The sequence below is a fragment of the Macaca fascicularis genome, chromosome 1 (genome assembly GCF_037993035.2).
Source record: "Macaca fascicularis isolate 582-1 chromosome 1, T2T-MFA8v1.1".
Lineage (NCBI taxonomy): Eukaryota > Metazoa > Chordata > Mammalia > Primates > Cercopithecidae > Macaca > Macaca fascicularis.
The window spans coordinates 43,880,896-43,892,992 of record NC_088375.1 but is presented as its reverse complement, the minus strand read 5'-3'; the positions used below and the strand labels follow the sequence as shown (position 1 = coordinate 43,892,992).

General features: G+C 34.3%; 1 protein-coding gene across 12 annotated transcripts in view; it reads right to left on the bottom strand.

Moving 5' to 3' along the window:
• ODR4 (odr-4 GPCR localization factor homolog) overlaps positions 1-12,097 on the bottom strand; it is a 44,118-nt gene that overhangs the window by 28,723 nt on the left and 3,298 nt on the right. For 6 of the 12 annotated variants that reach the window (XR_012430713.1, XR_012430723.1, XR_012430722.1 and 3 more), the window contains exons 2-8: positions 11,626-11,743; positions 8,597-8,731; positions 5,706-5,801; positions 3,593-3,699; positions 2,507-2,543; positions 1,277-1,417; positions 333-428 (exon numbers count right to left, since the gene is read on the bottom strand). Coding sequence is in view for 4 of the 12 variants with exons in the window: in XM_065538867.1 (XP_065394939.1) it covers positions 333-428; positions 1,277-1,417; positions 2,507-2,543; positions 3,593-3,699; positions 5,706-5,801; positions 8,597-8,731; positions 11,626-11,724 (711 nt within the window). In the remaining 8 variants the exon portion in view is untranslated. Of the gene's footprint in view, positions 1-332; positions 429-1,276; positions 1,418-2,506; positions 2,544-3,592; positions 3,700-5,705; positions 5,802-8,596; positions 8,732-11,625; positions 11,744-12,097 lie in introns of those variants that run through there. The other 6 variants (XR_012430726.1, XR_012430727.1, XM_065538876.1 and 3 more) reach the window with 3 other exon arrangements.

Genomic DNA, 12,097 nt, shown 5'->3' with positions numbered 1-12,097 from the left:
CTTTTTAATAACAGCAATTCTGACTGGTGTGAGATGGTATCTCACTGTGGTTTTCATTTGCATTTCTCTAATGATCAGTAATCCTGAGCTCTTTTTCATACGATTCTTGGTTGCATGTATGTCTTCTTTTGAAAAGTGTCTGTTCATGTCCTCTGCCTACTTTTTAATGGGGTTGTTTTTCTAAGAAAAACATTTGCCCTTTATTTTAAAAGAAATTATAAATGAGAGGTAGATGAAATCAGTTTTCTTGTAGGCAAGGACTAAAAATAAGTTATCTTTTATTTTTCCTTAAGCATTAACAATTTAATAAGATGATTTTTCTCTTAACTCACCTGTCCTTCTAATAGGTCACAATCTTCATCTTTAACTTGTCCATTAATCAAATAAACACCATTTTCTATTTCCTTGGCCCAGCGTGTAAGTCCATTCTTAAGAGAAACACAACATGGAAATCTTTCAGATTTCCTATCTCAATTAAACTTCCTATAATCTACTTTTTTCACCTAATAAACTGAAATATTAAAATCCCTAAAAGTCTCATTAATGCAGCATTTAAATCTAGTTTCACAAATTAAAAAAAAATTATACCCCCCAATTCTTGGTACCTTATCATATCTAATAATATAGTTTTTTTCTGATCTTTATCCCAGAATAACATTTATGTCACAGACTCGGGAGATTATTAAGTACATGGCCAGTTAAATAAAATTTAACGCCCATTACCTTAAAAAAAAAAAAAAAAGTGAGAAAAAAACCTCAAATAATACGTCTAAATAATTTTTTTTAAAAAAGCTCCATTTGACATCTTCAATGGGAAAAATGAAGAAAAATAAGATAAAAATAAAAGAATGGTATAGAAATACAAAAAAGAACTGGAAAAAGACAAAAAATCTAAGTACCAAGAGAAAGCTGAAAGTCCAAACACTATAACTTCGTACATTAATTACATTTTACATATGTTAATTAATGAATACTGGTGTATTTAGTTTAATGACAAAGCACATAATAATACTTAATTGGCACATAATAAATACTAGTGTATTTAGTTCAATAACTAAATTATTAGTTATTATTAAACTGAATACACTAGTATTATGACATTGTTCCACTTCTAAAAATTTCTAATTTGGCTGTGGCTATGGTTACTCACTCATATAACATTATTATAAACAGAATGTAATTTTTTAGGATTGTAAAATGAATGACACATGCAAGCAAAATAAAAGCAGATTGTTCACTTAGCAATCACTGAAGAAAATTCATTTTACCCTGATACCTTTGTATTTTTCTCCAGAGTATAGCTGACAGAAGTAGCAGAAAGTGGGATATGAATATTAATGTGAACTGTACACTCTAAAGAAAGCCATGAGGATAATAATCCACTTTGATACTTCCAATCTGCTGGTCTTGCTGAACCCTAGTAGTGGAGAAGGGAGAAAAATAACTATGATGTGGTCTAGATAAAATACATGGATCAACAAAACATCATTAAGTATATAACCTAAATAACGCATACAAGCTGATATCTAACATATATGGCTAAACCCTCGATCAAAAGACTACAGGTTGAACTAAATACAAAAGAAAGCATGTGTTAAGTTCAGTACTCTTCAAGCTTGGCATCCTTGGCATCACTGCTCCTCCCAATGGTAGACAGAAAAAGAACCAGAAATTTCCATGTTTAGAATTATGAAAGGTCCTTTGATCCTCTAGCTTCAACAGTATCAATATCGAAGATTCTGATGTGAAGCAAATAATCACTGAGCAACTCCTAGGTGGCAGGCATTCTCCTTCTGTCCCATCCTTGCTAATGACACTGCAAAGTTACTTTTTCACAACCCTTTTAGATGCATTAGCAAAGTGCTAGTCTGGGTTTTGCTGAATACACATAGCTTGTTCAGTAGGCATTGCAGCTACCAAAGTCCTCAGTCACTTTTATTACCAGCCTCTCAAATATAAAACTAAATACACAAACAAGGCAGGAGGAGATTAACAAAGATATTTTAACAATTTTTTTAAAAGTTGGCTGGGCCTGGTGGCTCAAGCCTGCAATCCCAGCATTTTGGGAGGCCAAGGCAGGCAGATCACTTGAGCCCAGAAGTTCAAGACAAGCATGAGTAACATAGCAAAACCCTATCTCTATCAAAAAAAAACAAAAAAACAAAAAAACAAAAATAATTACGGTGCAGTGGTGCACATCTGTAGTCTCAGCTACTCAGGAGGCTGAGATGGGAGTATCCCTCCAGCCCAAGAGGTGGAGGATGCAGTGAGCCATGACTGCACCACTGCACTCTAGCTTGGGCAACAGAGTGAGACCCTGTCACACACACAAAAGTTTTCCTTACCTTTAATAAAATTAATCATAGTTCAAAGTAAAAACTATAGTTAGCTGTAGACATCAGTAGGAAGTGATGGCAATGGAAATTATTAAAACTAAATATAAAGCTGAATTTTGATTGAAAATACTTTGTGACACAGAAAAATCTTTAAAGAGTAAATTTCTTACCTTTGGATCATGCATATCATAAGTTCGACAAAATATTCTTTACTAATTAAGGAAAGAAATAACCAAAAAAGGCATTATTGATAACTAAAAGAATATAAACCATCAAAAAATAAACTAAAAAATGCACACATCCAAAAGTTCTTACAAAATCATAACTTTAAAGATATGCGTACATATATGTATACATGTGTGCATGTGTATAAATATATGTATGTAGTCATACATGTAAACTGCTGTCACTATAGTACTTGAGATGCTTCAAAACTCATTTCCTACCTTTTATGAATCCCGCTAATTGCAATAAATAGAATTAAAGCACTTGTGAAATTCTGCTCAAATACACATTCTCCATTAAAAAAAGTAGCACTGTTTTATATGAGGTCAAACCTGAGACTATTTACTGGATTAAAGGGCTTGTACATGAAACTTTGCAGTTAAATACTAAAGATACAAAAAGAAAAAAAAAAAAAAAAGCCCTGCTTCTGCAGGAATGGTCACTTTTAAAATTCTGTCTTTGGAAGTCCATCAATCGTGTCACTCCTTCGGTGAGGCTGACCCTTGCTTGGGAAGTACCCTTGCCCTGGCAAGGTGTAGACAAGAAAAGGTAAGGAGGCCCTGTAACTGGCTTTTAGTGTCATTTCATCTTAGCCAAAGACATAAGAATTTCTCGGATGTCCTATACTATCCAGCTCTATGCACCTGTGCTTTGAATTGTACATCATTATCTATCGAAACTGGAGGTGAAAACTTTCACATAATAAAAACACTACTTTGCCTAAGTCATGAATTAGGCATTTATCTCTGTAGAGAACCTACTGTGCTTGGATGTACCGGGGCAGATAGGTAAAAAATTCAAAATCCTGAGACTTTCATATTTCAGATCTCAAGCTTTTTATGACCTTGAGACATGATTAACAACCATTACTGCTATTATTATTATTAGCAGCTCTAATTCCATGTTATTTACAGAAAAATCTTACAAAACTATGCCTATTTTTTAAATGATGATTTAAATAGCAAAAAAACCTTGCAATAATATTATTTTGGTACTTTGTACTTTTAAACCATAAACTGAACAAAAGATACTTTTTTGTAGAAGCACAAATGTGAAGTGTCACTCGTTCTGAGACCTCCTCCTCTGTGAAATTCCACAATCTCTTTCTATTTATAGACTTTTCCACAGCATACATTAGCTGAAAGAGAAAAATACACATCAATTGAATGCAAAATGAAAAAAAAAAAGTGAGTGTTGAAATAGGCAATTATAATGTCCCCAACTCTCAACTAGCTTTAAAATTTCATGATTCTTTATTTACTGGAGAAGGGGTCCCATTATGTTGCTCAAGTTGGCCTTCAATACCTGGGCTCAAGCAATTCTCTCACCTCAGCGTCCCACGTAGCTGAGACTACAGGTGTGTGCCACCATTAATTTTTCTTTTCTTCAAATTAAAGACTGGAGCTAATTACTAACCTTTTGAGTCCCTTTTAGGAAATTACAAAAAAATTGGGTTTAAATAAAAAAATGTAATTCACTGTCATTAGTGATTAACTGGACATGAACAATTAATTTGGGGCAACTAGAATTTACATAAACTATAGAACAGAGACTTTATTTTCATTAGAATGAGAAATGACAAGTGATTTTAACTAAAGAAATCAAGCATGTCATTAGCATTTCTTGTTTAAATGTCACACAAGACTTAAGGCAATATATAACAACATATAAAATATAGTAATAACATAAATTAAAAGTTAAAGTAGAAGAGTGAGATAAATTTGTGTCAGAAATAAGAATTATAAAAATGCATACTTGATATAAGGGGTGGTAACACATTTCGCTCTAAGCTTTCTAACAATAATGCACAGAGAGAAATCTAATCTGTAACCTAATTCACATGGTCTGTAAGCTGAAGACAAACAATCATCAGAGGAGGCACAACTTTCTTCATGATATAAAAAGAAATTTCTTCCGGAAACACAATATTAATGTAACATGATGAATAAAGTTCTTAACAACAATGGGTGACACTGACAAGTTTTATAAGGCTGTTTCTTATAGTGTTGGTCAATGTAAGCCAATGGAAACAATTAGATAATTGAAACTCAGTAATTTTACAGATAAGCATTTCTAAAGTTTTATATACTTTTTAGGAACAAAAGATACAAAAGCAAGGAAAGTGGGTCTGGCTATATCCCTCTAGCACTGGGCCCACATTCAACCCACTCAATTCAGCACCAGCCACAAAAGAGTGCACAATCAATGCTATTAATATTAAATACGCATAGATTTAGGTTAAATTTCAAAATGCCAAAGGGAATGAACAATTGTGAACAAGGTAAATTTATTTAAGATGGAAAAATTGGCAGAGGGTCAAACAATTTAGCAGGGAGAATATCTCCATTTTCTTCCCTTACTCCCTTAGGTGCAAATATCAGAGGCTTGAGGCTTGGACATCTGACAGGACAGGTTACAAGACTGAAAAAATCTGTAACATCTAAGTTCTCAGCTGCACACTTTTTGTGGGATACTGCTGAGGCTGGGTTTTATATGTCTCAAGATTAAAAGGTCCCCCCCTTTTGGGGTATGAAATACCCTTCAAAAAGTTCATGTGGGTCCTGAATGTTGAAAGAACTGGCTACACAGAGTTTACCTTAGGTTTGGGTTTAAGGGAAAACAGCTTGTGCAACTTCATATTTACTTTTACACTACATTACCCTATTCTCTGGTGCAGTAATTAAGCAAAAAACACAGGAGATTCCTGATAGATACTGTGTCCAGGAATAATCTGATTCTTTATGTTTTTACTCTTGGGATCCAAGAAGAATTGAAAAGAAGGTAAAGAATTTTAGCACCTATTAATTTCATGTTACAATAATCACTAGGTGCTAAATGGAATGTGTGACAGAATACTGCTATTGTACAAGAAAAACTGTTAAAGCATTATAACTTGTTTCCTAATAGTTAGAATTGTCTCTAAAATAAAGACTATTTTAAAATATGTAGTTTTTAAATATATAAACAGTTTTTACACTCAAGATATCCAAGAAATCGAGTGAAAAAAGCTTTTTCAATGTAACCCCAGCAAAAAGAATTATGGAAAACAAATTTAAATATGCCTAGAATCATTATATATACTCATAATCAATAAAAATAACATATAACTGATTTCATTAAGAATTTTCGATATATCAAACTTACTCTACGCAGGGCATTTTGAAAATCATTTGCCAGTTCTAAAGTAGTAATAATAAATACTCCAAGAACTAAAAGTCCCCCTGGTAGCATTCTGGATACCTAAAAATAGAAATATAGTATTAGCTAACAAAAGCATTTGGCATTATACGCAATCCTTTCCGTTTGAGAAACTGTCTTCTTAGAGTGTCCTTAGCTTTTCACCTTAAAACTACTTTATAAATAAAACTATCTGATAACAACATCCTTTAGCTACATCAATAAATAAACCCCTTTCTCAGGAGATCGAAGACTGAAATAGTTTTTCAATGGTGTCCCACCATCAGCTAAATAAAATTAAGTTTTATTTTAGATTGATATTTCAGACTTTCTAGAATTTGGTCAATCTGATATTTATACCCTCATTTGACACTACTTTTCCTCAAGTAATTCAAATATTTGTCAAAAACTACTTGAAAAGCAGAGTCAAATGAGCTATAAACTGTTTCCCATATACATCCTAGGCTTCCTAACCCTATGTCTTTACTCAGGGTGCTCCCTAGGCCAAAAATGACTTTCTCTTATATTTCTACGTGTCTCAACTCTACTGGATACTTCAAAGGCAGCTTGAGGAAGCTGCCTTCTCTGATCCTTTGATCTCTGAACTCCCATAGGGCTTTGGGGTAGTTTTCCCAAGGATTTTATCACACAGCCTTATATTATAGTTATCTGTGAACCCTACTAGTTGGTCAGGGAGCTCCTTAAGGGAGTAAGTAATTCTACCTTTGTATCCCTATTTTTAGCAGCATACTAGATCTGGAATTTGAACAGAGGGAGTCTGACTTGAAAATCCATTATTTTCTATCGCATAGATTAACCTCAAATTTTTAAGCCCATTTACTGATATTGGGCATTTATATGTAATTTTACCTTAAAATAATATAGATTAAAAATCCTAGTACGTCTTTCTGCATTCATAGAATTATTTGTTTAGGACAAATCCCTTGAGATGGACAACTGGTTTAAGAAGTTAGACATATTTTCAAGGTTTTCGATACATACTACCATGATATCTCCATATTTGTATTTCCCTTCACATGATTGTGGCTAGTTCTTAACACCACATGGATTTTTTTCTATCATCTACACTCAGAGATTAGAGTGCTTTGGTTAGCTTTTCATTAGTTAATGTATAAGCAATTAATCAGAGTAGAGTCTTAAAAAATTAGATACCATGCTCTAATCCTTAATCTACTTGCATTATGTCTGCTGGTGGTTTCCTCTAATTTAATAAATTCTATTTACTATAGTAGCACAATCTGACAAAGTTTTCATATTTAGCATAGGGAGTCTGCTATCTTTTCAAAATCACCAACACAAAAAATTAACCATTTTTTAGGAGATGGAGGTGACAGCAAGAAAGAGGAAAAAGTAATATCAACCTTTTCTTTCTAGAGGTAAAAGGTTAAGCTAATTTACTATATAAATTCATTAATACTCTGTGTGTGTGTGTGTGTGTGTATGTGTCATATACAATTTCACGAGAGACCAAAAGCAAAATTAGAGTAGAAAGTTATTTACAAACCATTGGGAATTGAACTTTACAATACTTAATATTTTTTTTAGAAGATAGTTGCCATGTTTGTCCCCCTTAAACATCATGTTGAAATGGAAGCTGTTTGGGTCATGGGGCAGATCCCTCATTAATGGCTTGGTTACATCCTCACACCAACGAACGAGTTCTCGCTATATTTGTTCCTAGGAGAGCTGGTTGTTAAAAAAAACAAAAAGCCTGGCACCTCCCAACCCCTTGCTTCCTCTCTGGCCATGTGATCTTTACACACCAGCTCCAATTTGCCTTCTGACATGAACAGAAGCAGCCTGAGGCTTTCACCAGATGCTCAATCTTGCAGCCAGCAGAATCATGAGCCAAAAAGGCCTTTTTTCTTTATAAATTACTCAGTCTTAGGTATTCCTTAATAGGAACACAAATGGACTAAAACAATAATAATTAAATATTGAATTTCTTTGTTTTTTGTTTTATTTCATTTTGTTTTTTGAGACAGAGTGTCGCTTTGTCGCTCTGGCTGGAGTACAATGGCACGATCTTGACTCATTGCAACCTCTGCCTCCCGGGTTCAAGCAATTCTCCTGTCTCAGCCTCCCAAGTAGCTGGGATTATAGGCACCTGCCACCACACCTGGCTAATTTTTCGTATTTTTAATAGAGACAGGGTTTTGCCATGTTGGCCAGGCTGGTCTCGAACTCCTGACCTCAGGTGATCCACCCGCCTTGGCCTCCCAAAGTGCTGGGATTACAGGCAGGATTTTTGTTGTATATAACTACGCACTGCCCCATAATCACAAACACAAACACAGATACAGATATATGTCTGTGTATATATATATATACACACAGAAACACACGTTTGAGTTTAAAAGATTTAAAGTTGATTGGAAAAGGAAATAATTCTTTTATTTCTTAAAGAAAATTCTTTTTCTTCAAAAAAACAAAAACCCAAAAACGCAGAATGGGCAGGTTTGTCACATAGGTATACGTGTGCTGTGGTGGCTTGCTGTACCTATTGACTCGTCCTCTAAGTTCCCTCCCGTTACCCCCAACCCCAGAAAAGGAAATAATTCTATTTTTAGCTTATTCTAACATTATGTATTTGATGATACATAATTCATTCAATAAATACTTGTAAGTGAATTTAGTCATTATTCCCACTCACTCATCCCAAATGTTTCTTCTTTGTATAATGCCAACACTATCCTCCTAGACACCCCAGCTAACAATCTCAGTCATGTTTAGCTACTTTCTCCCTATGTCTCTTCTCTCTACTCAGTCACTAAATCTTCTTGATTCTAGCTTTTTTGAAATAAAACTAAAACATATAAACAGAAAAATAAGATAACCTGGTAGGCATGTTCTGTGGCCCATTCTTCATCCAAGTTATCCAACTTAGCTTTGGGATGTTTGAGGTTCTCACTTTGTTCCTCTTTGGGGGGCGTTCTAGTGGCAAGAATCACATAATCCTTTTGTGAAGAACACTTCAAAAACAAATTTAAAAGCTTGTTAGAGTGGTATCTGATTCCTCAATCTAATTTGAGTGATACCTGAATTCCTTAGCTTTTATGACATGCAAAAACTGAGTAATATTTGTTAACAGGTTAAATCATTAACACCAATATTATAGTGGAAGCTAAAGGGAGGCTAATTTTCAAGAGTGGCCTTACAACCTTTCCCTCACATGTTGTTTATCTTTTAAGGTATTTAATATCAGCTTCTTATTTATTTGGACAACTCAAATATAAATCATAGAGTGGTCCCTAAAAATGGTTTACAGGATGAGTGAATGAATTACATTAACTAAAAAGTAACATGCTTATTCAGTTTTCTAGTTATATTTGTTATATTTTCTAGATATATTTGTTTTATAAATAGTAAGTGAACAGATTGGAAAATATCAGTGATATTAAACAAGTGACCTTTTGTATCTTATTTTAACTGAAATGATGACAGTGGGAAACTTCCACATACATTTCCACAGAATAACAAAGGGGATTTGGGACACAATTCAAAGTGACACCAGATTCTATGTTCTTCAAGGGTTTTTTCTGTTTTGTTTTTTGTTCTTTGTGTGTGTGCGTGTGTGTGTTTATTTATTTAGAGACAGGGTCTTGCTCTAATGCCCAGGCTGGAGTGCAGTGGCGTGATCACAGCTCACTACAACCTTGAACTCCTGGGCTCAAGCAATCCTCCCGAGTAGTCTCCCAAGTAGCTAGGACTACAAGGCTTGAACAACCAGCCACAATTGCCCGGCTAATTTTTTTTTTTTTTTTTTTTTACTTTTTTGTAGAGACAGAGTCCTGCTATGTTGCCCAGGCTAGGTCAAACACCGAGCTTCAAGCAATCCTCCCACCTCGGCCTCACAAAGCATTGGAATTACAGGCATGAACCACCACACCCAATCTGTTCTTCAGTTGTAAGATCAGTTAAGTAGTGACCAAAGGTGGGAGATCTAAAAATAAATGTAGGGAACATTTAATAGCTCAGTTTCACTAGAGTGAAAGTTTCCTACAAAAAAGAGTGAAAATAACACTGCTAATGCAAGTTAGCATTGTATCATCCCCACACATGACCTGAAATGTATTAGACCTGAAATGATCATTAGTATCACCTTGGGATAGAAAATAAGATTAATTATTCCTACCAGTTATTTTCAGGAAGTTACATTCAAATAAACAGGAAAAGAAGGTAGGTCTCAGTTAAGAAGGCTTCTCTTTTCTTAATAAAATGTATAACTTTGAAAAGAAAAACTGACAGAGACCAGGAAACAAGCAAGCTTAAGGGGAAGGAGAGGAAAAAGCAATAAACTCTGGAAGAAAAGCGAAGAAAAAGCATGTAGAATACTGAAAGGAATGAATTCCTCTGTCCTTGAGCAATACATACTAAAGCATAAAGACAGATGGAAGGAAGGCCTTAAATTATGAGACACTCATTTGTAAGATGGCAGTTTGCCTGAGCTTTAGAAACAACCTTTATCCAGTTAAGACAAATTTAGAAGAGGGTCTTTCTCCCTGACTTTTTATCTCTACCGATCACATCTTTCTCTAAGACTTCTTCTCTTTAATATTTTAAACAAAGAGAAACAAAAAAACTTAAACAGAAAACTCCTAACAAAAAGAGCCCCGAATTACATGCTAAGTAACTGAATTAAAAAGAAATTCACACTGTTCTCAAGAGAGGTGGTCTGGTTGTCTAATGAGAGGCTTCACAGGGTGGTGCTACCTGGTTGATCCATGTAGACGTGCCCTCTGTTTTGCAAATTAAGAAATGAGATTTGTAAAAATTCTGAAAATGAGCCTGTCTTTCATGGCTAGACTGACATTAACAGAGTTTATTCAGAATGATGTAGAAAGCTAAAATGTCATGAAGGCATCTGAACACGAGTCCTCTGGACAGTGTATTCTTCATAAATAGATAACATGGGGCATCAAACTATAAAAGAAAGTAGCTTGGGAATATGGATAGAATCAGAATAAGAAAAGTTAATTACGTAATTTGAAGATTCTAAGGCATCAGGCTAAGTTATCTAGAAAGAAAATTGTCCCAATAAGAGCTTTATTGGCTAGTAGGCCTCAAAATCAAGTCCTTGGGCCAAAGTGCACTCTCCCCAGTGTTTTTGGATAGACACAGTCAGCTTGCCTGTGTGACTCGTTTTTTTTTTTGTTTGTTTGTTTGTTTGTTTGCTTTGTACTGCTGACCAGTCCCTCCAGCTGATTAACAGGTTCTTCTTTCACCTGTAACAAATCAGTGGCATAGGTTTTCAAATAAGTACCTGAATCTCTGTTTGATTTTGTGTCTATTTTTAAGACACAGCTCTAAGAAGAAATTAGAATTTGTCTAATTTCCAAATTTTTCCCAATCCCTCTCCCTCCTTATTGATCCAACATAAAAAAAAAAAATGCAGTAAGATGGGTACTATAGCATATAAAAATATGACCACTGTTGCTATAATGTCTAATATAAGGCAACACAAATCAGAATAGGAATAAAATTTCCAAAAGCTTCCTTTGTAAAGAATTGAATAACCAGATATTAGAAAGATTAGAAGGGAGTACAAAACACTCTGGAAAGACAACAAAATGTGAATAATCTGGTCAATGAACATTCTAATTCTGAAGTTTCCATGTAATAAATTACTTTTACATGGTGAAAGAGGAAGGTGTCCTGACTTGAGCAAAACTGGGCTAGGTTTGTCACTTTTCCATGTTTCCCCAAAGATCTACTTTAAAATTACTTCTTCTACATTCCTTCTTCCATCCCCCAACCTTGAGTTTATTATTAAACAGCATCTTTTAACTTTAAATAAACAAGTAATTTGTTTTAATAAATTACAGAGTAATTATTTAGTAATAAATACAGAGTAAAAGATACATACCTGTCCTATTAAAAGGCCAGAGACAAAAGCCTTTCCTTGGAGATTTATGTTTGAAAGATACTGGCCAACAGTCTCTTCTACAATGTAGGTTCTTCCCATTTTTAGGAACTAAAATCTCCTATATTACAAGAAAAAAAGATATAGTATTTTTAGGTAAAATATCATTTGCAATGTCTTTATCATGAGAGTAGTACAGCAAAAGAAGTGATACTATCCTGAGGCCATCCCAGGCCTTGCAGCAAACGCTTATTACACAGTGTATTCCTTCTTGCAAAGTTCAGATGTAGTTCCAGAGTTCTCAATACAGTGCAGCAGGAAACAACCACAAATCAACCAGAGTTGACATGAGAGATCAAACCTTTTTCTCAAAGCTGGGATAAGGGAGAGGATACTAAACTAGTAGGCAATACATCAGATTGCTTTCTTTCTTTTTTTTTTTTTTTTTAATTTATTTTTTCTTGAGATGGAGTTT